This window comes from Ptychodera flava, chromosome 20 (genome assembly GCF_041260155.1).
Source record: "Ptychodera flava strain L36383 chromosome 20, AS_Pfla_20210202, whole genome shotgun sequence".
Classification (NCBI taxonomy): Eukaryota; Metazoa; Hemichordata; class Enteropneusta; family Ptychoderidae; genus Ptychodera; species Ptychodera flava.
Window position 1 is genome coordinate 36,704,455 of NC_091947.1, and position 27,966 is coordinate 36,732,420.

General features: G+C 36.9%; 3 protein-coding genes across 6 annotated transcripts in view; 1 reads left to right on the forward strand and 2 right to left on the reverse strand.

Moving 5' to 3' along the window:
- LOC139120851 (schlafen family member 11-like) overlaps positions 1–27,966 on the reverse strand; it is a 74,570-nt gene that overhangs the window by 20,869 nt on the left and 25,735 nt on the right. Inside the window, exon 1 of one of the 3 annotated variants that reach the window (XM_070685450.1) lies at positions 26,739–26,877. The exons of the other annotated variants lie outside the window; for them this stretch is intronic. Within the exon in view, the coding sequence (XP_070541551.1) occupies positions 26,739–26,740 (2 nt within the window). The 5' untranslated portion in view covers positions 26,741–26,877. Of the gene's footprint in view, positions 1–26,738; positions 26,878–27,966 lie in introns of those variants that run through there. 3 annotated transcript variants of the gene reach the window in all.
- Positions 22,953–26,469, reverse strand: LOC139120853 (uncharacterized). The gene is made up of 3 exons (XM_070685455.1): positions 26,049–26,469; positions 24,902–25,007; positions 22,953–24,183 (listed from the first exon to the last, which is right to left on the reverse strand). Exons 1-3 carry the CDS (start codon positions 26,319–26,321, stop codon positions 24,086–24,088), a joined length of 477 nt encoding a protein of 158 aa, XP_070541556.1. The 5' UTR covers positions 26,322–26,469; the 3' UTR covers positions 22,953–24,085.
- Positions 26,416–27,966, forward strand: part of LOC139120852 (B-cell linker protein-like) — an 83,419-nt gene continuing 81,868 nt past the window's right edge. For both annotated transcript variants that reach the window (XM_070685452.1, XM_070685453.1), the window contains exon 1: positions 26,416–27,128. In XM_070685452.1, the coding sequence (XP_070541553.1) occupies positions 27,051–27,128 (78 nt within the window). In that variant the 5' untranslated portion in view covers positions 26,416–27,050. The remainder of the gene's footprint in view (positions 27,129–27,966) is intronic.

The window sequence follows — 27,966 nt, forward strand, 5'->3', positions numbered from 1 at the left end:
TATGACAAAAGGTGACTATGGACGCTTGTATCCATCATGTCTATAGCTACCATCCAGGGTCACATAAGTTATCAGCCACAGTCTCAGCAATCATAGCAAATATTATGCAAATTTTACCGGGTAAGTGCAGGGCATGTGCAGGCACATGCGCGTGGAGCGTTCAGAGTGGAGTGACTTTTTATTTCTGTTTAGACTGCATGTGCTTCGAATGTAGAATACGAATGTCGGGCTTTGGCTAGGCCACCGTGGGAGCCGGCGGCTGAGCAAAAGCCTGACACTCTCGCCATAGTAGGGCTGAACAAACTGAGCGAGGATAAGGCTACGCTGCGCGCCGCGTTGTAGTTCATGTCATTCATCGTAACTGCTAGTAACTAATAGCTGCTACAGGGCTCGAAATACTTTTTTTCAACCACCTGTCCACTGGACAAGTCAAAATAAAAATAGCGTCAATGACACTGTAGCTCCCATCCTGGACTATTTAGTGTTTGTTCTCTGGTCAGATATTTGAACATGTGTGAAAGGGATAAAGTGCATGAAGTGAAAATACTTAAATGAAATGTACTGGAGACAGTGAAATATGTTTAATGTAATTATTCAGAATATAAAATGGAAAAATACAGAATTAGATATATCGAATACCGTGATACAACCATTAACTCAACAAGTCATTTACAATGACATAGTCCCCACTTGTAATAGGAGTATTAGTCTTGATGGGGCAGGAAAATGTGGTCATTAAGAAGTATCACTGGAGTGTATATGTTGAGATCTATGGGCACATAGGTCTATGTCGTTGTTCCCAATTTGAAACACATGAGGCATGTCTAAGTTATGGTTCTAAATCGGGAAAAAAGATCAGACCTCTAACAGTATTGGCCAGCCAAGAAATACATATGCGCATTATAAATGAGGTACAAGATGTGACATCTTAAGGTCTAATATCCTATCAAAATTGGAGGGTATAGAACTTGTGGTTACTGAAATATGCATATATATGTATAATCAAGGTCAAAGGTCATCGAGGTCACATGACATTTTGCAAAAAAAATTATATTGCTAATTAATCCCTATATGCCAAAAAATCAGATCTCTAGCTCTATTCGCTTGCCCAGAATTAGATGTGTACATAATTAATGAGGTAAAGCGTGTGTTGTCATAAGGTCTCCCATCCTACTAAATACAAAGGACATAGCACTTGTGGTTACTTATTTATTGACATAAACATATATTTTAGGTAAAAGGTCATCGAGGTCACATGACATTTGGTCAAAAAATTTCTCTCCTATAGTTATCCCTTTTTTACCAAAAATCAGACATCCAGCTCTATTGGCTCGCTCAGAATGAGATATGCGCATAATTATTGAGGTACAGTATGTGGCGTCATAAGGTGTCCAAACATACCAAACATGAAGGGTGTAGCACTTGTGGTTACCGAGTTATGGAAAAATATGTATATTTGAGGTCAAAGGTCACCGAGGTCACGTGACATTTTGTCAAAAAAATTATTTTGCTAAGTTATCCCTATATACCAAAAATCAGACCTCTAGCTCTATTGGCTCGCTCAAAATTAGATATGTGCATAATTAATGAGGCACAATATGTGGCGTCATAAGCTGTCCCATCATACCATACATGAAGGGTGTAGCACTTGTGGTTACTGAGTTATGGACAAATATGTATATTTGAGGTCAAAGGTCACAGAGGTCACGTGACATTTTGTCAAAAAAATTGTATTGCTAAGTTATCCCTATATACCAAAAATCAGACCTCTAGCTCTATTGGCTCGCTCAAAATTAGATATGCGCATAATTAATGAGGTACAATATGTGGCGTCATAAGGTGTCCCATCATACCATACATGAAGGCTGTAGCACTTATGGTTACTGAGTTATGGACAAATATGTATATTTGAGGTCAAAGGTCACCGAGGTCACGTGACATTTTGTCAAAAAAATTGTTTTGCTAAGTTATCCCTATATACCAAAAATCAGACCTCTAGCTCTATTGGCTCGCTCAAAATTAGATATGCGCATAATTAATGAGGTACAATATGTGGCGTCATAAGGTGTCCCGTCATACCATACATGAAGGCTGTAGCACTTGTGGTGCTGAGTTATGGACAAATATGTATATTTGAGGTCAAAGGTCACCGAGGTCACGTGACATTTTGTCAAAAAAATTGTTTTTGCTAAGTTATCCCTATATACCAAAAATCAGACCTCTAGCTCTATTGGCTCGCTCAAATTAGATATGCACATAATTAATGAGGTACAATATGTGGCGTCATAAGGTGTCCCATCATACCATACATGAAGGCTGTAGCACTTGTGGTTGCTGAGTTATGGACAAATATGTATATTTGAGGTCAAAGGTCACCAAGGTCACGTGACATTTCGTCAAAAAAATTGTTTTGCTAAGTTATCCCTATATACCAAAAATCCGACCTCTAGCTCTATTGGCTCGCTCAAAATTAGATATGCACATAACTAATGAGGTACAATATGTGGCGTCATAAGGTGTCCCATCATACCATACATGAAGGCTGTAGCACTTGTGGTTACTGAGTTTGGACAAATATGTATATTTGAGGTCAAAGGTCACCGAGGTCACGTGACATTTTGTCAAAAAAATTGTTTTGCTAAGTTATCCCTATACCAAAAATCAGACCTCTAGCTCTATTGGCTCGCTCAAAATTAGATATGTGCATAATTAATGAGGTACAATATGTGGCGTCATAAGCTGTCCCATCATACCATATATGAAGGATGGTAGCACTTGTGGTTACTGAGTTATGGACAAATATGTATTATTTGAGGTCAAAGGTCATCAAGGTCACATGACATTTTGTCAAAATATCCGAGATATCTGCGTGAACAGATGGACTCACGGATGGACGAACAGACGGACATGACCCAATCTATAAGCTCACTGGACTTCATCCGTGGGGACTAAAATTGTGTCACTGCATCCTTTTTGCAATATGAATATGATGAGAAACTAAATTTTTATTTTTCGTGGCCTTATACAGGGAGTCTATGGAGATCTGCCTTATACATGGGAGTCTATGGACGTGTAAACTAAAATATGCAAATTTCACCACGATTTGCCCAAATTTGGAAAGGTCACTCCTATGCACTTCCATACCAAGTTTCAAATCAATCGGACTTGTGGTTTCAGAGCAGGAGATTTTTTGACCAAAAATGGGAGAAAATTACAAAAAATTCATGAAAAATAGCAAGTCCAAGATACTGACCCAAGATGAGCACAATCATTTCATGTCAGCCCAAAGTACTTACATGCTAATTTTTCATGTAATCTGCTCAGTGGTTATTGAGTTTTTTCAATTTTGACTGTTTTTACATTTTTTCACTTAATTTGCATATTTTTGGCAATGACAACTTCATTTGAACAAAATCTCATCTACAGCCCATCATCCATGTACACACCAAATATCAAGATGAAATGTACAGCGGTTTTGGAGTTTTTGATGTTGACGGACAGACATACAGACATACAGACATACAGACATACAGACGTACAGACATACAGACATACAGACATACAGACATACATACATACAGACATTTCCCTAGCCTATAAGAATAGCTTCCATTGCCATATATACATATGGCTATGGGAGCTAAAAAGTACCTGTCCCAGTGAGAAAAGTACCTGTCCAAAATGGCATAATTTATTCTAAGAAACTATACTAGTTTCATTCAATTCAACAAACTCATGCCTGTATCATATGCAAACTGGCGTAACAGCATGTCGAGATAGCCCTGAGAATCTCCCAATCTAAGAGATTTGAGACGTGACCTTAGATAAATCAATATGCTGCCTCCTGTAAACAGTGATTAGATATTATCGAATTTTCTTTACTTTTTTTAGCTACTATAGACTATAGTCTATAGAAGCTATTGGGATGGGTATCCGTCCGGCGTCCGGCGTCAGTCTGTATGTATGTATGTATGTATGTCCGTTTGTGAGGCGTCCGTCCACTCAAATATCTTGAGAACCGCAGTACTTACTGATTTGATATTTGTTGTGTAGATGAAAAATATGATTTTGAGAAACCGTTTTTTTTTATTTTTTGATATTGTTGAAAATAGGCAAATTAATGCCAAAAAAGGTGTTTTTGGTAAAAAATCTTCTTCTTCATAACCGCTGGTCAGACAGCTTTGTTATTTGGTATACAGGTCCCTAGGGATAACCCAACTTAGATTTGTTCAAATTGTGATGAAATATGCAAATGTGTATTTTTAAGGAATTTTTTTGTCATTTTTGGTCAAATTTGACTTACATTGTATGTAATTCTTGTACTGTATAAACCCTATCAATTCACCCAGAAAAAAATAATTAATATGATTTTAAATAATTGAATTAATTAGGAAATCATCAAAGCCAAATAATTTTAGTGTGGAATTATCAGAAAGTTCAACTTTTTTTGACAGTTCATAGTGAATTGAGGATTAAAACATGTAAAGGCAACTTTCCTGAATCCCAACTTTGATATATTCTGAACCACCATTTATGTTATCTAAAAGAAATTGCTCATAATAGTTTGTCATGATAGGGTGGTCAAATAAATAGAGATAGAGAAAGTTCTAATTTCCATTTATGGTTGACTTGGTAAGGATAAAATAAGATTACTTTTTGAGGAAAAAAATAGAGTGGTCAATTAAAAGAGTGGTCAAAGTGATAGGGTTTTTATGGTAAAGCTGGGCTGTAAGATTCCTCATGTGCTATTTATAGCAATTATGCAATCTGTGTAAACAGTGCAATGAAAGTGTAACATGATTCCTTATAATGCTTTGATGACCTTGAACTTCTTAAGTTTCAAACATTTGTCTCTTCAGTGTGCTTTCTCTGAGTACGTACAGTCTCAACTTATTCAACAGAACTTACTTACAATGTTAATTTGAAAGTTAAAATGTGCTTGGTTAATAGAATGAAAATACTGATATTAAAAGATAACCAGCTCAAGATTCTTTATAACCTGACAGATATGCTGTTTTTTATGACGTAAATCTTGATTTAAGCAAGTCTTGTTTACTTTAATTAGAATGTAATTAACTCTCGTTTATTTGCTATTATAGACTAATATACCGGTAGTCTGTTGAAATATGCAAATCTGTATTTTTACGGAATTTTTTTCCATTTATGGTCAGGTCATCCTGAAATGAGCTATCAAAGATTTCCACCTTCTTCATCAATACATGTGTCACAAAGGTTATTCTCTACATAACACAGCAGAGCTCTGTCAACTGTTGAGTCGCTTGTTTTTTCAAACAGCTGGTCAGACAGCTTTAATATTTGGTTTACATGTCCCTAGGATGACCTTAGTGAGATAATTTCATACAGTCAGGAAATACTTAATTTTGTATCCATGTCTATAGTAGCTTCAGGGACTTTGGCCCTATGTTTCTGACAGGTAAATATCCAAATAATGATTTCAAAATTGTAAAAGGTATATACTGTAAACAGCGTTTCCGTTAACGCAAAATCCTGCGTATTTTACGTAAAATAGTCTAAAATATGCAAAAAAAATCATGACTGCATCAACTAACGCATTGAGAATGCCGCCCCTTGACACGGACATACTTGACTCGCACTACATTGCCTCAACGTGGCGCGTGGTTCAATGCAGGACAAAAATAGAATATATGCACCTGCTTGCAAGTGACATTTATCATGATATTGCAACAATTTAGACTTTAGCGGACCGCAACTCTTTATGAAACATTGTATTTCATCATCACAAAGCATCGTGTCAATCAGTTCTGTATAGGCAATGACACTACAGATGCAAAAAATTCGTGAATCATCAAGTCTACCTTGTTGGTAACACAAATACATAGGCCGGTGTCCTACTAATTACTGCCCGTCACTGCCCGTCACTGCCCGTCACTGCCCGTCAGGAAATTAGCCTTCCAATTACTGTAATCAGTCGATATTTCAATACCAAAGACCACTACTCTTTGTAAAAACGAACGAAATAATATTCCAAGATCCGAAAAATGTTGATTTTCGAACGAGTAGCAACGCTAATCGTGTGATCGTACATGCATCTATGGTGCCAATCCATGCCAAAATTACTACTTTGATTTTACAACACAACATGCCATTCCGAATTCTATTTTACAATTCAACATGCTATTTCACAACTCAACATGCTATTTGACAACACATCATGGACTTCCAAATCCTATTTTACAACTCAACATGCTCTTCCCATTTCATTTGACAACACATCATGGACTTCCAAATCCTATTTTACAACTCAACATGCTCTTCATTTGACAATTCAACATGCTATTTCACAACTCAACATGCTATTTGACAACACATCATGGACTTCCAAATCCTATTTTACAACTCAACATGCTCTTCCCAATTTCATTTGACAACACATCATGGACTTCCAAATCCTATTTTACAACTCAACATGTTCTTCCCAATTTCATTTGACAATTCAACATGCTATTTCACAACTCAACATGCTATTTGACAACACATCATGGACTTCCAAATCCTATTTTACAACTCAACATCCCATTCTAAAGCTAGCTCTGCGGAGCAGGGCAGTGTTACTGGCTATCGAACAAGATTCAAAATGGCGGACGCGAAATGGTCCCCTCGCACAGAGAGAGAAATGCGAACTTTGCACAAGTCTAAAAACGCAGCTTAGTACATTGTGTATCTAAACAAAATGAGCGTGCTCGAAAACTAGGATCGATCACGATTATAAATTAAAATTGCCTGTTTTTGGAAAAGAAACTGCGCGCTGCAATCAGCAGTTTTGTCTATTGTGCACCGTGCGTGGGAGGCTTATCGTGAAAGACCGAGATTTACTATATGGCGCATCTGATATGGTCCCATCGCATAGAGAGATGAAAATAGGCTTTGTCTAAGTTCAAAAGCACAGCTTAGCTCATCGTGCATCTAGACAAGTTGAGCGTGCTCAAAATAGGAGATCGATCACGATTTTGGGTGAAAAAACCGATTGTTTTCGGTGGAGAAACTGCGTGTTGCAACCAGTGGTTGGTTTTGCCTATGGCGGTCAGCAGGGCTGTGGTGGGAGGCCTTTAGCCGGCAAGGGGTGGACCATTGGGGAGTGGAAAATTTTCGAAAAAAAAATTCCCCACAAATTTCAATAAAAATAATCAGCCAAAGAAACTTGAGAAAAACAGATGACGCACTTAGGTAAAAGGAAAAAAAAATCCGTCAAAATTCTGAAACATTTTTATTTTAGTCTGCATCAGATATACTATGATTCTTTGGCCAAGAAAGGGGGGGGGAAGGGGAGATCTGAAGGGTATAATCGTGGCCAGTAAATGAAGTAACTTTTTTATTTTATAACTTTTTGTTTTGTTCATCATATGTTTTTCTTTCACTGAAGTTTGGCATCGTAAGTAATTCGAGATATAAGATAATATAAAAATCATATCTGTGATATCGATTGTTAACACTGTATTGTGGGTCTTTACACTATGATTATTAACAAGAATTCAACAATTCAGGCAGCTTGTATCGGTACATAAAATGGGAAATATTCACCAACCATATGACAAACAATCACTTTCTTTGTATTTCACTATTCAACGAAACTGATTTCCATTGTAATGTTTAAACTTTATTTTACAATTAAACATTACAAATCCGTATTTTTCTTTTCAAAATTTCATTTGTACACTTGTCTTGACGGTTGAATACCGTGCGTGTGAAATGCAATAGTGCAGAAGAATACGGATAGCGACATTACAGCGACCTCTATCGGTTGTTATCCACAAGTCTTTCTCGCGAAGTCCGTTCCAACAGAGCTTTGACCCTTGTCTGGCCCCATATTCGTATTTTACATCTCCGCTTGCTGAGGCTTAGTTGTCAGTTGTCATGGCTGCTGCTCGCTACTTATGATAATCATTGAAATGAATCGTTCACGTAACACAGCCTTCATCAGGCAGACCATCACAGAGAAAATACAGCTATTGGAAAGAGAGTTAGAAAGTACCGATCATGAGTATGATGGGCTACACCGAAGAATGGTAACACTGCTCCGGCTTGTTGTTGTTCTGAACGGCACTGGTCATGGTATCATAAATGATGATGTAGTGACCAATCTCCAGCAAGCTGAGTATGAAATATCTCAATTGCAAGCCTGTGTATATGACGAGGGATATTATGTGGAATTAGAAAGAAAAAGCGAAACCGTCAAGACAAGTGTACAAATGAAATTTTGAAAAGAAAAATACGGATTTGTAATGTTTAATTGTAAAATAAAGTTTAAACATTACAATGGAAATCAGTTTCGTTGAATAGTGAAATACAAAGAAAGTGATTGTTTGTCATATGGTTGGTGAATATTTCCCATTTTATGTACCGATGCAAGCTGCCTGAATTGTTGAATTCTTGTTAATTAATCATAGTGTAAAGACCCACAATACAGTTGTTAACAATCGATATCACAGATATGATTTTTATATTATCTTATATCTCGAATTACTTTACGATGCCAAACTTCAGTGAAAGAAAAACATATGATGAACAAAACAAAAAGTTATAAAATAAAAAAGTTACTTCATTTACTGGCCACGATTATACCCTTCAGATCTCCCTTCCCCCCCCCCCCCTTTCTTGGCCAAAGAATCATAGTATATCTGATGCAGACTAAAATAAAAATGTTTCAGAATTTTGACGGATTTTTTTTTCCTTTTACCTAAGTGCGTCATCTGTTTTTCTCAAGTTTCTTTGGCTGATTATTTTTATTGAAATTTGTGGGGAATTTTTTTTTCGAAAATTTTCCACTCCCCAATGGTCCACCCCTTGCCGGCTAAAGGCCTCCCACCACAGCCCTGCTGACCGCCATAGGCAAAACCAACCACTGGTTGCAACACGCAGTTTCTCCACCGAAAACAATCGGTTTTTTTCACCCAAAATCGTGATCGATCTCCTATTTTGAGCACGCTCAACTTGTCTAGATGCACGATGAGCTAAGCTGTGCTTTTGAACTTAGACAAAGCCTATTTTCATCTCTCTATGCGATGGGACCATATCAGATGCGCCATATAGTAAATCTCGGTCTTTCACGATAAGCCTCCCACGCACGGTGCACAATAGACAAAACTGCTGATTGCAGCGCGCAGTTTCTTTTCCAAAAACAGGCAATTTTTAATTTATAATCGTGATCGATCCTAGTTTTCGAGCACGCTCATTTTGTTTAGATACACAATGTACTAAGCTGCGTTTTTAGACTTGTGCAAAGTTCGCATTTCTCTCTCTGTGCGAGGGGACCATTTCGCGTCCGCCATTTTGAATCTTGTTCGATAGCCAGTAACACTGCCCTGCTCCGCAGAGCTAGCTTTAGAATGGGATGTTGAATTGTGAAATAGGATTTGGAAGTCCATGATGTGTTGTCAAATAGCATGTTGAGTTGTGAAATAGCATGTTGAATTGTCAAATGAAATTGGGAAGAACATGTTGAGTTGTAAAATAGGATTTGGAAGTCCATGATGTGTTGTCAAATGAAATTGGAAGAGCATGTTGAGTTGTAAAATAGGATTTGGAAGTCCATGATGTGTTGTCAAATAGCATGTTGAGTTGTGAAATAGCATGTTGAATTGTCAAATGAAGAGCATGTTGAGTTGTAAAATAGGATTTGGAAGTCCATGATGTACGTGTTGTCAAATGAAATTGGGAAGAGCATGTTGAGTTGTAAAATAGGATTTGGAAGTCCATGATGTGTTGTCAAATAGCATGTTGAGTTGTGAAATAGCATGTTGAATTGTCAAATGAAGAGCATGTTGAGTTGTAAAATAGGATTGGAAGTCCATGATGTGTTGTCAAATAGCATGTTGAGTTGTGAAATAGCATGTTGAATTGTCAAATGAAGAGCATGTTGAGTTGTAAAATAGGATTTGGAAGTCCATGATGTGTTGTCAAATGAAATTGGGAAGAGCATGTTGAGTTGTAAAATAGGATTTGGAAGTCCATGATGTGTTGTCAAATAGCATGTTGAGTTGTGAAATAGCATGTTGAATTGTCAAATGAAATTGGGAAGAGCATGTTGAGTTGTAAAATAGGATTTGGAAGTCCATGATGTGTTGTCAAATAGCATGTTGAGTTGTGAAATAGCATGTTGAATTGTCAAATGAAGAGCATGTTGAGTTGTAAAATAGGATTTGGAAGTCCATGATGTGTTGTCAATGAAATTGGGAAGAGCATGTTGAGTTGTAAAATAGGATTTGGAAGTCCATGATGTGTTGTCAAATAGCATGTTGAGTTGTGAAATAGCATGTTGAATTGTAAAATAGATTCGGAATGGCATGTTGTGTTGTAAAATCAAAGTAGTAATTTTGGCATGGATTGGACACCATAATGCATCACCATTGGCCATACATACTGCCCGTCGAGGTCCGACCACTGCCCGTCACTGCCGTCGGGAAATTTACCTTTCAACGACTGTAATCAGTTGATATCTCATATCAAAAACATTACTTACTATACAACCAAACAAAATTGTCGTCCCAGACCCCAACAACGTTGATTTGCGAACGAGTGGCAACGCTGATCGTAATCGATGTCCGAACACTGCCTATCATCACTGCCCGTTGAGTAGAGAACTTAGCGCTCCAATATTCACGTTAGTTCTGAGACAGGACTCGGGCATTTGGAGTAAAACAGACTCTTATTTTGTAGCTTTCTATTATATAAGTGGTCTTTGGTATTGATATATCGACAGATTACAGTAATTGGAAGGTTAATTTCCTGACGGGCAGTCGACGGGCAGTGACGGGCAGCGACGGGCAGTAATTAGTAGGACCGCATAGGCCTAATCATGGTCATTAATTAGGTCGCATGTTATTTGGAAAGTGTTTACGGGTGACGATTTACACTCTGTAGTGTTGCATCTTGAGAGGTCCCGCTGGACTTTGATCAGTATCTGCTTTTTGTTGGCCCTTTGAAAACACTAATTTCATTGTCAGACAGTATTTTCTTTGAAACTTTGAACATGAAGTCATTTGGCTGCTCAACGATCATATACGAGACATGCATCACGGCATTGCAAGCGTTCAGCTACTATACCTTGAAGCCCCCCCCCCACGTTAGTGTTTTTGTTAATAGAGCATGCGCATTAAAGGAAACCCCCAAGTTCGACAGAAAAGACTGCCAACTCACTTCAGATACTACGGTGGCCCCTACACGCCACGGAACTCTATTACTTTTGAATATAAACTCTAATTTTTCTTGACAATATCTTTAATATTTGTAAGAGATTTTATTTCTCCACCGCAAACTTTTAATTTTGTACGGGCAACATTATCTTAACATTATCTTAACTTTAACTTCTCGAAAGTAGTTTTAGTTTTAACCATAAACAAAATATGTTTCTCAAAAGTATTTTTTATTTTGTAAAACAAAAGTAAAAATTTTTCAAGATAACAAACTCCCCTACACGTCATGGAAATTTATTACTTTTGAACATAAACTCATATTTCTTGACAATATATTTAATATTTGTAAGAAATTTTATTTCTCCACAGCAAACTTTTATTTCTGAACGGGGAAACTTTATTTTTGGGGTAAACTGTTTTTAAAAACTTTTAACAAAAAAAACTTTAACTTTTAAAAAATAACTTTAACTTTGAACAAAATATTTGTTTCTCAAAAGCATTTTTTATTCGAAAAGAAGTAAAAATTGTTCACAGCAAGAGTTGGAGATTTCTGCTAAGTGCGAACTGAGTTACTTAGTTTGTTACTTAAAACCTTATGTCTTTAGAGCAGAAAACTTAAATTCTTAAAGAAAAGTTTTATTTTTCCAAGAGTAAAATTAATTTCTTTATGGAAAAAAGATTTTCTCAGAGCAGCAAATTGAAATACAGAGAATAAAACTTTTTTCTCAATGGAGAGAAATTATTTTCTGAAGACAACAAAACTAATTCTTGCAAGATATATTTTCTACATATGAGTGTGGTTTAAGAATTTGGTAAAACTGAACTGAGAAAGAACGAAAAAGGAAGGATGAAAAAGTCAAACTTACTTTTCTTCAGAGCGAAATTTATTTCTGAGAGGAGAAATATTTCATGTGAGGGCGCAATTACCTATAATGCATAGCAAACTCTTTCTAGCGAGAGTAAACATATTTTGGGGAAGAGTAAAACATTTTTCCGACGAGCAAAACTTTATTTTAACGGCGGCGGAAGTTAAAGTATCCCACCATGCAACATCCAAGTTTGATGACCCAGAGTCTCCGAGACAACCATGACTGACTTCATCGGCGATACAGGCACGCTAGCCCGGCCCTAGCTGCAGTACAGTATCGAGGTTTTACCTGGGTATTTGGGTCAGACGGTTTGCCGTACTGTACTGCAGCTAGCCTGGCCCTACCCACAGGTTATCGTAACGTTGCTTGGATATTCGTTCGAGGCGGGCGGCCGCAGGTCGCCGTTTACTTGGAAAAAAGAAACCAAGTAAACAGCGACCAAGTAAACAGCGACCTGTGGCCGCCCGCCTCGAACGACTATCCAAGCAACGTTAGGGACGATTCAGAATTTACTTCCAGGGGGAGGGTGGAGGATTTTCTATTTTCTCGGTGATTTTTTTCCATGGCCCCCCCCCTAGTAAATTATAGAAAAAATCTATGGCCCCCCTCATCTTTCCTGTTTTTTTTCCATGCCCCCCCTAATATATACATGCATGCTTATACGGTACATTATAGACATATCTAGTCTAACAAGTTGCAGGAACTGTAGGGCCTAGTGGACATTAATCGATGATATAACAAATCATTTCAGGGTTATGTGACTATAAAAAGAATGATTTGCAGGGACTGCAAGTGGCACACTTTTGGAAAGGGTAGCAATAAACATATCTGGTTGTAAATTTCTAAAGAAAAGTTAATTACTAAATATGAATACTTTTTTCGTTATGTCTCACTGATACATATGATGCACACAAAGACAAGCAAAGATGTCAGTTAGAAATGGTGAACAGAAAATCAGGGAGCAGATAATTGGCAAAGTGATATATATCTTGAAGTTTAATGGTACATCATTTGCAGATATCCAGATATTTCTGGAAAGTGAGATGTACATGTACATGCACACGTTCAGCATACATTTTCATTTGATGATGCTGAATATTTGCAGACTCGCGGTGAAAGTTTTAAACATTAGGAATTAAAATTGGTGAAAGCCAACTTGTTTTTAATTTTCTCTTTTTTTTTTCTAATTTGGTTATCATAAAACCAAGTAGCTGCCACTGAAAGCAAAAATGCTGAGGAATATTTTAGAACATTTCTTGGACAAAACACCTTATCCAAAACATGAATTCACATTTTATTCTGCTCATTCCATTCACAATCCAATGTTCATATTAAAATGCAGACAACCCTGTGCAAGTCAAAATTCACATTTTGTCAGCAGTATTTTTCAAAATTGACAGAGCATGCATATTTCAAATTTTTTTAACAAACTTTAATTTTAAAATAGTCATGATGCGCATGTTTTCAGATGACACGAAACAATAACATGTTAATTTGTTTTTTTTTTTGCCGTTTCTCCAGCCGCCACTGTGAAATCTTTGATTATACATATCAGAATGAATGGGACACATAAGTATTAGCATCAATACACAATGTGTAAGCCTATCCACATTTCTCCTAGCCTCATACACACTGAGATCACTTCTTGGACTACAGCAAATTTCTTGTGTACACAATATTTCAACAATCCGACACCATAGCATTGGCGCAGTGCCACATGATCTTCTGGATGCACATACAGGATTATTGGAAAATCAACCCTTTTGTAAATTTTTCACCATATATTTTTGACAGTAATACATAATATTTTTATTTTCAACATTAAAAAACTATTCGCTGAAAAGCACCTTGAAGATGAAACGGCCATAAATTTATTTTCAAAAAGTTTAGAGTAGATGTAAGCACTGTAAAAAGTTATGTAGAACATTTAAAAAATTTAGAAAGGGTAAAATTGATGAGAATGAAACATAGAAAAAAGGAGCAGAAAAGAAGAGTAGCAGTAGCAGTAGTTTACTCAAAGGATGAAGTGGGTGTATATTTGGGGTAAAAAACCTCAATTTTTGTATTAATGATAAAAATTTATTTAAGTCAAAATCTAGACAGTATTTTCTGAAATGTAATATTTCACTTGAAAGGAGAGTATTCATGTAGAAAAAACAACTATTTTATTTGGCATTATCCATCCTCATTTTAAAATTGTAGGGGTTTAAAGACTGACACTCTAATAATTGATTAAAATCATGATCAGCAAAATTAAAATGCCTCTTATTCAATATGCCTCTTATTAAAAATGAAAATTTGACCCAGCCGGAGTGGAGTTAAATTCTTTGGAAATTTGAAATTGGGAGGCAAAAGAAGCCAAGAAATCAGGTGATTTGCATACATTTGCATAAATTAACACTTCTTTATCATGCAACTTTCAACTGCTTTACAAGCTACAAGGTAAACCCAACCTTAAAAAGACATTTGCTGTAATTTTTAGCATTTGTTCAATGTTCATCTCTGTGTATCAGCATTTGTTTGTTATTCTATCACTACATAGAACACCCAATGCTGTATTTAGCAACATACCAGTGTGAACATAAATGACCATTGTTATTGTTGATAAATGAATTCTAGTCTGGACTTGATCTGAGATCTCTTTTCAACAAAAACAACCTTGACTGTTCACTGTATGGTTTGTATTGACATGCTAAATACTGGACATTTCATAACGCTTCAGGGAGGAGAACAAGATACTGCAGTAGATGCATAAAACAAACCACTGTGAATATTACCGAATTTGGCAGCTAAAGGAGTTTAACTAAACATGTTGAGTTTATCTGTCACCCAGGTAGCGTCTACGGTTCTCTTTTGTAGAGATCAGAAATTCTGGGCAAATATTGAATTGAGTTTTTTTTTTCCTTGGCCCCCCCCTAAAAGATTGTGGTATTTTTGTCTGGCCCCCCCTAAATTTTCTTGGGAAAAATGGGTGCCCCCCCCCCCCTCTGAAAATCCTCCACTCCCCCCTGGAAGTAAATTCTGAATCGTCCCTTACGACGATAACCTGTGGCCCTACCCTGCCTGCTGGGCCGTATAATGCCAGGAACACACAGCATCGTACGCAGGGCTATGGGCACGGGCACGCAAACGAGTCAGTTCAACAGTTGCCACATGTCTGAGTCCCCGAAGAATGGTTTTGTGTTTGAGTGATTCGTCCTGACTGCAGACGTTGTGCGACGGGATGGGCCGCATTGGGTTCCTTCATTAGCTCTGCATGGGCTGTGTGATACCGGCGTTATACGGCCTCCCACCACATAACGCCAGTAACACACGCCCTGCCATGCAGAGCTATTCCTTCATCAGTTGCTGTGTTGTTAATGTTATGTTGTGTGATAGTCATCTTTTCTATAAGCCAGATTCGTAATTGATAGAGTCTTCGACTGAAACTGAACCTGGCCCGCCAGATTTGACCACAGTCGAGCTTGGTTCAATACAGTAGTTGTGGGTCCACAGTTGTGGTGTTTTCGGACGGGATATGCCTTTTACGGGCTGGTTGACTTTCACGTTTTTGACCCCGCAAACCACACGTGAAAGTCAAAACCAGTCCGCGACTGTGGTCAAATCTGGCGGGCTCGTTTCAGTTTCAGTTTCTATAAATTACGAATCTGGCTTCTCCTCTTAGAAAAGATGAATATCACACACATTGGCTGTGTGTTACCGGTGTTATGTGGTGGGAGACTGTATAACGCCGGTAACACACAGCCCTGCCATGCATAGCCCTGCATACAGGTCTGTGTGTTAACGCCGGGAACACACAGACCTGTACGCAGGGCTATGCCATGCAGAGCTAATGAAGAACCCCAATGCGGTCCCGTCGCACACCGTCTGCCGTCAGGACGAATCACTCAAACATAAAACCGTTCTTCGGGGACTCAGACAAGAGGCAACTGACCCGCATGCCCGTAGCCGGCCCTGTGTACGATGTTGTGAGTTCCCGGCGTTATACGGCCCCAACACACAGCAACGTACGCAGGCAGGGTAGGGCCGGGCTGGCGTGCCCGTATCGCCGATGAAGTCAGTCATGGTTGCCTCGGACAGCAGATCGTCCATGTAGCCGACACGAACACGAACTGTCTGATACCGGCTACCAACTCGGAGACTCTGGGTCATCAAACTTGGGTGTTGCATGCTGGGATACTTTAACTTCCGCCGCCGTTAAAATAGTTTTGCTCGTCGGAAAAATGTTTTAGGGGTGGACCATTTGATATCCTGGGGGGGGCTTGGAAGATTTGGGGAAAAAAAAAGATGCCAGGTGGAGTTGCTCGAAAAAAAAAATCTGGCTTTAAGTGGCTGATGGAAAAACAATTATGGACCATTGCGACTCGGAAAAAAAAAATTTTGGCAATTGTTCGATGCACACTGCAGCATCAATAAAAATCAAGCAGTAGCTCTGGAGTTTTATAAAGCATAAACTTTCAAGCTTGAGGAACAATAACTGAATATGAACAATTGTACAGTATACATGACCTTCTGATTAGAGGAAGTATGCTGAAATTGAAATTGCTCACCAGTGTTTTCCAGAAATGTGTAAATCTGAATGTAAGGATTTTGTCAAAATACCACAAGAAGAGAGACAGCCTGCAAACATTTTACTATTATCGTTTGCGTATAGAAAACTCATAACAATGAAAAATGCGTAGAGACTCAATCCAATGTGTAATATTATTACGCATTGGATCGACTCTCTACACATTTTTTCATTGTTATGAGTTTTCTATATACGCTTGTTTTATTCGTAAATGCGAACACTGTTATAGTGAATTATCTTACCAATGTTTTTCTTAACAAAAGCGAATGTGTTTTGATTAGAATTGAATGAGTTTGATGGTTTTGGGGAAACTACTATGTGGTAATGAAGAATGGGAAATGAGCAATGAAATGAGCAGACAGCAGGTGATTTAAGATTAAATGTTACATCTTCACTGCAAATAAAACCATAAGTGTGTCATAAATAATACAAACAAAACAAAATCATGTTTGTTTGTTTTGTTGTATGTGAGCCACGTCTAAGACACACAACAAAAGTACTGTTTCAGTCAGTAAATGTCAGATGCCACCAGAGAAAACCATTTCCACTCCAAAATTTCATTTTTCGCCTTGCGAGAGGGGGGACACCCCCCTCTCGCGCTCTCCCCCCCTCGTTCGCTACGCTCACTCGCCACTCAGTCGCTTCGCTCCCTCGCAGTCCACCCGTTTACTTTCTTAAATTACCCGGCTACTTTCAATGTAAGGACAACACTGACAAGTAATGCCATAAATGTACATGATTTTACATATATGTTTTTGTAAAGTGAATCAAAAATGTACATGTATTTACATAACTTCATTTAGTTTCTTGAATATAGTCTGTGTGCGATAGAACAGCATCTTGTTACTGGGTGTGAAAAACCAAGCAAACAAACATTGCACCGAAATTTGGTAAAAAAAAAATATATCTCGAAGAAGGAAAGTGAAAAAAAAAGTTGCCAGCATATGCCCTGTAGAAAAAAAATAATTCATGGTGAAGCACGTGGGAAAAAAAATAATGGCTCTCCACCAATCTTCCAAGCCCCCCCCCCCAGGATATCAAATGGTCCACCCCTTACTCTTCCCACAAATATATTTACTCTCGCTAGAAAGAGTTTGCTATGCATTATAGGTAATTGCGCCCTCACATGAAATATTTCTCCTCTCAGAAATAAATTTCGCTCTGAAGAAAAGTAAGTTTGACTTTTTCATCCTTCCTTTTTCGTTCTTTCTCAGTTCAGTTTTACCAAATTCTTAAACCACACTCATATGTAGAAAATATATCTTGAAGGAATTAGTTTTGTTGTCTTCAGAAAATAATTTCTCTCCATTGAGAAAAAAGTTTTATTCACTATATTTCAATTTGCTGCTCTGAGAAAATCTTTTTTCCATAAAGAAATTAATTTTACTCTTGAAAAATAAAACTTTTCTTTAAGAATTTAAAAACATAAGGTTATGTCATTTAAGTAACTCAGTTCGCACTCAGCAAAAATCTCCAACTCTTGCTGTGAACAATTTTTACTTCTTTTCGAATAAAAAACGCTTTTGAGAAACAAATATTTTGTTCAAAGTTAAAGTTATTTTTTAAAAGTTAAAGTTTTTTTTGTTAAAAGTTTTTAAAAACAGTTTACCCCAAAAATAAAGTTTCCCCGTTCAGAAATAAAAGTTTGCTGTGGAGAAATAAAATTTCTTACAAATATTAAATATATTGTCAAGAAATATGAGTTTATGTTCAAAAGTAATAAATTTCCATGACGTGTAGGAGTTTGTTATCTTGAAAAATTTTTACTTTTGTTTTACAAAATAAAAAATACTTTTGAGAAACATATTTTGTTTATTGTTAAAACTAAAACTACTTTCGAGAAGTTAAAGTTAAGATAATGTTAAGATAATGTTGCCCGTACAAAATTAAAAGTTTGCGGTGGAGAAATAAAATCTCTTACAAATATTAAAGATATTGTCAAGAAAAATTAGAGTTTATATTCAAAAGTAATAGAGTTCCGTGGCGTGTAGGGGCCACCGTAAGATACCGATTCCCATAGGCAAATAAGAACCGAGTTGCGTAAAATCGTACGCAAGTTTTGAAATTGTAATGGAACGCTGTTATATAAATTTAAACTTATGAATATTTGCTGTAGTCATAGGTTGAAATACTGGTTGCAGGCTGAAAAAACCTACCTGTCCCTTGGACAAGTACTTTTCAAAACTACCTGTCCCAGGCCAAATTTCACTTATCCAGAGGTGCTTTCGATTATCCTGCCCAGGCAAGCCCGAGCTTCTCCGGAGTTGCTCGAGCGCCGTTCGATTATGTCGTGACGTCAGAATTAGAGAACCCCGGCAAGCCTTTCTCTGCCCTGGGACGACAGTAGAGCAAAGTTAGGGAAGGTCAGGGGTCATAGTATTGACAATGGCGAACGACAGAGACATAAACTTTACCGCGCAGTATGAAAATCGAAAAATCTCATTTGTTATTGGGGAAGAAGACTATTCAACTATTTCTGAAAGTGAGTTTTACAGATATATAAGATGTGCATTTGTTTTATTTATTTTTTTTTCAAATTTATTGATTTTTTTTTTTCTACTTTCACGTCGTCGAACATTACGATAACATTGATTTGATAAGCTTAGTACGCGGTCGGATATTATTATGCAAGTATTTTTAGGGTTAATAAAATATTTGGTTAAAATTTTTTTTTAAGTTAAATTTATAATGTTCCAGTACATAGTAAATATTACTCTTACTTTTAATTTTGCAATAAATGCTGGTAAATATCCATGTTTTAGAGCTTGGTGAGATTTTCGAAAGGAGCTGAACGATAATTTCTGTCCAAAATTTAAAGTATGCGAAAGAATTTTTTACAAATGCAGGTTTGCTTTGAGCTGGATTGATTTATTTTTCATTTTATTTATTTATCTATTTATTTATTTTTTTTTTTTTGATGAGGTGGCCGAATTTACATGAGATGATTAGGGAAGCTATACACATCAAAAATTGGCTTGACGCACTTTTTTTCCTAGGTTTTGCTTCTTGTGAAAAAAATGGTTTCGCTCAAGGAACTTCAATGAATTGTTCACAAATCTATATTCGCTCAACAAGTTTTCTTGCAATTCATTGTCTAAATCGCATCCACCGACTCAGTCTGTCTCTTTTCACAAAGGTCCGTCTATGTATTTGGAGAGCCCTGACTTTTGTCTCAAAATATAAATTCAGTTTAGACACGCTCACTATACTGTGGATACCGTCTACATTTTGAATGGAGTGTAGCGTTGCTGCCGCAACTCACAATTTTTACTGAGGGTGCCCTAAAAAGTTAACAGAGAGCTATGTCAGTCGTCATTTCACACTTGTCATCAAACTTTTTTTATTTTTTTGGATCAAAGAGATTTGTATATTTATATCATTTATGACCTGTCATCAAGTTCACAAAACTATTCATAGTAGGATTGTTGTTCTTTATCTCCCTTTTATTTATTTATTGTCATTTCTAGGTATTTGCAAATTTTGATGCAAAAATTAAGTTGGTTAGATTTTTTATACCCATAAAGATCTTTTTGTAAATTAAATTACTATTAGGGGTTTGAATAAAGATAAATAATAAAACATTAAGACAAACTAGTTGGAGAAACAAACATATCAGCAAACATGAGTTCATGCCCATCAGTTTCATCCATGTATATCAAATTTCATTTCTGTTCAGTATGATTGCTAAATGTACAAGAAAATCTAATTACTGATTTGCTTTATTTTTTCTAGACCCTGATTTAATTCTTTCAGTCATGAAGACGATGCCGGACACAGTAAGTGAAACTCCAGTTCGCATCAAACTAAACAAGAAACCTGTAGTACCTCCACCATCCACATCAGATTTATCCTCACCGTCACTACCACCACCACCACCTCCTCCTCCTCTTCCACAAGCATCACCATCACCATCACCACCACCACAACCACAACCACTCCAATCAACTTCAGCAACATCGACAGCAACAACTACATCATCATCATCAACAACAACAACAACATCATCATCATCATCATCATCATCTGCAACAACAGCATCAAATCATACAGCAGGAATCAATACAGTGGCAAATACAGCAACTACTGATACGCTTGAATCAGCAGTGTTGGATGACCCACCAGAAGATTCCTTGAGAGTGGAGTGGACTGAAGAAAGAACAAAGTGCCTCATTGATATTGTAAAAGAAGAATGGGCAAAGTTGACCAACGCAAACAAGAAAAGACCTGTTTGGGTCGAAATATGCACCAAAGTAAGAGAGAGATGTGGTATGTCAACGACCTGGGAGAAATGTCAGGACAAGTGGAAGCATTTAAAGAGGGCATATCGGAATCATGTACAATACAGCTCAAAGACAGGATCTGAAAGAAGGCACTTTGCCTTCGAAGACGCAATGGCTGGAGTGATGGGTAACGACCCGACAGTTACTCCTCGATACACTGCGGGAACTACTGCATCTGAAGATAACAACCCAGAAACCAGCAACAACAACAACAACAACAACAACAGAAGAAGTGCTGGAGAGGGTAACAGTGGAACAAGCGTAGATGCTACAGATGAAACTCCAACCAAGAGAAAGAAACGCCGAATGATTGATGAGGTCAAGGAATTCATCAGTGATAATAATAATCAGATGTTTTCTCTAATTAAACAAATGCATGAAGACAACAAGAATTTAATGGAAAGATTAATTGAGAAATTGTAGATATAAAATTTAATTGAAAAATATTATGACATACCTGAAGAAATATTTGATTGTAAAATTAATTCAGAAAGTTTAGAAGATAAATTTAATTAAACAATCATATTCAAAACAATCAAATCAATGAATCTTTACAAACATAAATGTCTTTTTAAATACTTTTCTGGATGGAAAAGGAAAATTAAAGTTATAAAGAATGTTAAACTTTACTTGTTTCGATGTATTAAAAGTATTATAAAACCATGTTTAATAACATAAAAGTTCATTTTAAATTAAGTTTCTTGATAGTTGGCAAAAAATAAAGATTGAAAGAGATCTTAATCAAATATGGTGTCTGTCATTATTTACTGCTGTGTAAGGGTGATTGTATTTGTTCAAATAAATAAATAAATATAAATAAATAAATAAATACAAAGACACACACAACACACACAGATACATCCTACTTTATGTAAACATGTAACCATACATGTTGTTAAAACCTATATAAGGACAGTGATGTCAGTTATTTATCACTTGAAAACATTTATTCAAGAAGTGATGCTAAAGTCATTCACTGAAACATAACTGGTATATTCCATGGTGTCTAAGTTATCTCTAATCCCAGGAAGTAAAAACTCTTTTAGGCCTGATTTGCTTTTGACATTTTGATATTTAAACTAAATTGAGTGAGATAACTGTACATTCAAACATATCTGAAAACTTAACTACATGTATTGCATGAAGGTTAACACAACATAAGATTTTTAATAATGTACAGTATACTGCATGATAGGCATAGACAGACAGAGACAGGGTTTGTCTGTGTCTATTTCTCTCAGGCTCTCTGCGTCTGTTTATATACATCTGTTCTTTTTGTATGAACCTGGCTGAAATTTTCAGATCTGCAATTAACTTACATGTCTTTCGCAGGCAGAGCTGACCAGGCCAGGATACCAAGACAATGCCAGAGGTTTGCAGATCCTCAAAATTCATCCAGGTCAAACATTAGTAATAGATGATGACAAACAGGTGCAGTCATAAGAATGGAACAGACACATGTAGACTCCTTTATGTGTCTGTGTGTATATACTGAGGAATGGGGGTACTTGACCTGGACATCGGTATACAATATAGCAGCCGGTTTCAAACATAGGCACAAATTGATACAAATGTGTGAAAAACAGGTCAAAGACTACATTTTTCCAAAATTATGATGTCAAAAGCCTAGTTTACCTAAAATTACAGGTCAAAGGTCATCATCAATCACCTTTCTATCGAAGTGCCTTCCCTATAGATACATTCCTATCTAATTTTGTCTCATCCCTTCAAACAATATCAATTGTGGAAAATAGTCTGATCATATTTTTTGTTAAGCCCTCATGCATTGTCAATCTTCAACTGAATTTCCTAGGCACAAATATGGGGTTCACACACATACATTTAAGCCACTTCTGAACCGAATAATAATAATAAATCAATCAATCAATCAACAAAAGTTTATAGCGACCAAATTCCAAAACAGAAGTTTTGCTCTGTGACGCTCAATGGCTCCAGGCCTATACTAGTAAAAAAGCTCAACAATATAAAATTTAATACCAAATATTCCTCCAGTGCCTGCACTGTAATGACTCTTTATATAAATATGCATAAACATTCTTAATAGAGATTCTCAGATTTCTTTAATCTAGCCATAAAATTACAAACATTTTCGTAGTAGCTCTCAAAAAGACAGTATATATATATATATCATGAATTACGCACATACTACTTATATTACATTGTCTAGAAAGGTCACATCAGCATGTACCTGTCATTTAAAGACCCATCAGCTGATTGGCCTGATAGATTAAACATCAAGCTAGAAGTCATCATAGCGATAAGAATCACCTTTAGACTATGAAAGATTTTCACATATAGAAAGCATGTCAATGATCGAATAAACCCTGAGACAAATGAATTCGAGAGTTTGCATTGTCCTTATTTGAGAAAGACGCATTACGGAAAAATCTCAATCACCGGGCTGCTATTCCCAATCATAGTTCACACCTGAATATTACAGAATTTGTCTTTGCCTACATTGAGTGAATTTACATCATTAGGTTGAGCAGGTAGAGACGACGTTGGACACCCGCAGCATGGTTATTGAATGGCACCATAAGATCATCATTGACGTCAATCTCTTGATCTTCATCATACAGTTCAACCAGTTCTTCTGCATTTAGAATGCATATATTATGCAAGATGCAGGCACTGACAATACCATCAACAATAAGCTCCATATCATCAGCATAAAAAATCACGCAGTTTGCGAAATCTTCCTTTCAGCTGACCAAAGGATCTTTCTATTACTTGTCTAGCTCGACTTAACTCTCTGTTGAACATCTTCTGTTGCTGGTTTAAATTGCCATAATCTCTGAAAGGGGTCATTAAACAAGGTTCAAGGGGATACGCACTGTCTCCAACTAATGGCAGCCATCAGGAATTGTAGTGTTTCTACTTCTATAGAAAGGGGAGTTCCTCCAGACTCGAGCATCGTGACAGCTACCAGGCCAACCTGCATATACATTGGTGAACAGCATCTTTGAATTGCACACACCTTGCAGTACTATTGAAGGGAATTTCTTACGATTGATATATGTGTCCGGTCTTACTCTTGGTGCCTTTATACGTATGTGGGTCCCGTCAATTGCTCCAAGAATAGATGGTAGATGAGAGAGCTGTCTGAAACCCTCTGTTGTGTCTTGGATAGCTTGTTGTGTATGTGGCCAGGTTATGAATCTTGATGCCATTTTACTAACCATGGTTTTTCGAAATTCTACGCCAACACTCATGTGCAGTAGACATAGAGACACCAAATCGGTCAGCTATAGACCGAAATGTCTCATTGTTCCCTATAAACAATTAAGAAAAGTAAGAAAAGATTATGTATTTGATAAAAAGACAAATGTCTTGTCTATGCTTGTCAAATACAACAAAAAACACCCCCTACTAGCTAATCAACAAGTAAAGTGTATGATAATAATCAAAATAAATATTATTTTTTAATTTGTCCAACACTGGATACTATGTGATGATTTTATGGTACATTAACTTACAAAACCCAATGACTGAACTTTTTTCTTGGTTATGAGGAGGAGGTGGCTTGACTTCAAATTGTTCTGATACCTTTTGAAAACATCAGCTTTAACAACTATCAGTAAACAAAAATATTTTGTTAATGTCTCACATTTTTACTTCCTATTTGATCATCCATATTATTACACCTCATGCAATATTCAAAACACCTGACTGCCCTAGACTGAGTCAAGTGACATAGAAAAAAAATGATATTACACGGGTGACAGAGACTCCTTGTATCAGCTTAGCCTATTCCTTTGTACATATATGTTTTAGTGAATCATAATGATGATACATACTGTTATACCAGGGGTATGTATATTCTTTAATAAATTTATAAATAAATTTATACATGTGGGTGTATGAATCTAGGAATGAGAGATTGACATCTATTTATTTGTCAGAAATCTATCCTTTGAAATAATGAAATAGCTAACCTGGCCGTTAGACGGACAGCGAGTTATCAACCATACTAGTAGTTATCTTACTTACCTAAGTACCACAAGAAAATCAATAGCTGTTTTTCAATCAGTATGGGCATCTTTCCTCTAAGCCCATCTTGTCCTGGTTGTGGTATTTCATTGCATTCCATCAGCAACTAAGAAAGATGAGAGAACATTTACACTATAAAAACCTTCACCTATGCTCAAAAGCAACATGCATTCTACATCAGCAACTGAAATTAAAGGAATGTAATCTCTAGTGTTTGACATAACTTTTATATTTCCAAATTAGTACTAGTCCGAGTGTTTATCAGATATCAAATTTTTGTATCATACTTATTTTACATAGCACTGTAAATAAAACTATGCATAACTAAAAACATATTTTTAATTACAACAACTGGTTTTGACAGTGAAAGCTGTCACAAATAGGTTACGATTCTACCATTTGGCAAAACTGCATCAATCAATGTGGTTCTCAAAACTACATGTATTTGCAATCACTGGTAACACGATAGCCATAGTATGGCATCATGATATTCAGACACTAATAAGTTCTTTATTGTATATGCTTCATTGATCCTAATCTTATTACAGCTAGTTTACTGAATTACTGATATACTGGTAAAATTAAAAGAGATTGTATAATGATACTAAACAGTAGGGAGTAAACTACTATTTACCAACACAAGACCTTTATTTTTCATGAATGCTACTGCTGCTTTTTACTATATTTTAACCTGTGTCATCGATTTTTATGTTGCACATTTATAGTATTTTTTTAACATTTATCTAATATATTTTTGACTGTTATTTACAGACTGCTGAGACAAGATTGTGTAATGGTCTTTATTATTATTATTATTATTATTATTATTATTATTATTATTATTATATGGGTCGTATTCCGTATTCAACTATAAACTTGGACACCTACTTGGAAAAACAAACATCGTTTGTTGTCGTTCTGTCTGCAGCTCAAGTAACATTTGAAACAACTTCCCAAACCAATGCAGTATGCTCAAACATTTCGATCAACATTTTCCTTCAACGTTGGATAGGAACTGTTGTAACCACAGGCGCTCAAACCAGCCAATGATCGTTACCGTTTACATACGAGAAAAGGACAAGATTTTTTGTCACATATTTATACACTTTATTGCCATATGAGAGAAAGAAGGGAGATAACTACTTACAGTTAGAACAGCTTCAAAACTTTCTCGACTCAATCGGAAATGTTCTCTGAAGTCATCAGGATCATATCTCGGAATTACACTTTCCACATAGCCCTCGATTCTTGGTTTTTCGTCTTTTCGGAGACATGCCAGAGTTATCGCTTGGTTTACATTTTGACTGTGGGTAAACAAGTGACTTAGTACTTTTCTTTCCGTCTGCTGTATCAAAAGACCAGCAAACACTGCCAATTTCCGTCTTCTCTCGTTGTTATTATTGTTATTGTTGTCCGCCATTTTCAAAGATAGAGTCGTTCGATTAAACTGCGTTGCTGGGTAGCCCGGGCATGCGTGGTGTCAGTCTGTTGACGTCACTCGGGCTTGCCCGGGCAGGATAATCGAAAGCACCTAAGGACAGGCAGACAGGTAATATTTCGAGCCCTGCTATAGCTGCAACAATTGTAGCTCATGGGCCGTACGGAGGTTTTTTGTGTCGTGTTGGCCAAAGCCTGGCACCGCCGTAGTTGATAGCGCTTTTCATTAAAGTGTAGTAGAAAGGGGCCCTTTCTACTACTCATAAAGAGCACTATCAACTCCGGGTATCAGCTACGGCGTTGGCTGTGTAGCGCGACGGGTCGGCGCCCAACACGACAGAAAAAGCCGGCGCACGACCCTTTTGCACCTACTAGTATGACCATGGTATGACTAACTTACATGACCCACAAGGCATATGCATAACTGCATTAAACGATCTTCAAAACTACCACTTGCGGAGAATATATATAGTTAGTGTACGACATTTCATCGTGCATGGAGGTACGGACATACAAGTACAAGTTGAACTAAATTTTGAAAGATGTCAAAGGTCGTGAGGTGACCTTTAATATTGCGCAAATCTTGCGCAGAATGCGAAAATATAAACAAGGAAGTGCCTTCGTTGGAAATTTCTCAGATTAAATGTGACGATTGGTACATTGTGTGTAAGATCTTCATGTTTAATTATAAGAAGTTTGTTTTCAAAAAATAATGGCCACAAAGAACTTGCCATCGGCAGATGTTTTACAGAACTGGACTGTCAACGAAGTACAAGACTGGTTAAAGTTGGTAAGTTGACGCCTACTCTAACACTTCACTGAAGTTCATACATAAACATGCAGTCGGTATCCGAGAAGTTTCAAGTGTCATTGCAATGTGCGGAGCGTATTGTAAGCATGTTCATCCCGTTCACGGTGATTTTGTTTGAAAGTTTTCCACATTTTTAAGAAAGAGAGATCGAATTAGTTTCCCTCTGACGTTGTGCGCTGCGCCAACTAGCCGCCTCAGTACGTCCTCGCAACACGCCGTACAAAATATTAGGAATTACAGTAAACTCGAACAAGTTTTCCAACGCGCCCAGAACCAACTCGACCGTTTCCATCTCGCCCAATTTCAACTCGCCCGTTGTTTGAGATGTACAATGTAACATGTAGTATAACGATATATCTGGTGTTATAGATTCTACGCGCCTTGTGTTGTAAAATATACGGAATGTCCACTGACAGGCGATTGTCAAAAATTGGGAGCCTGAATTGGCTATTGACAAGCGGGACTATTTTCGGCAATATTCACCACATTCAGTTAAAAAAACTGCTCTTCTTCCACTACATGTATGAACCGCCTGAGCAATAGCATAGCGTTAGGCACGGTCCTGCACGTGTATTTTGATTTTGGCCGATTGTTGTCGTCGATTTAATGTATCTTGCGTCGTGAATCCTTCCTTTTAACTAGCCGGACGTTATTTATATTGAATGGGGTAGGAAAAGTAAGCCAAAATTATCTTTTGAAAGATAGACTTTGTCTCAGATGTGAAAGCAACGAAATAGATGATGAGTTTCATTTATTATTCTCAAGTAAAATGTGTATCACTGAACGAGTTTTATTGTTACAGGAAAGTGGATAGATT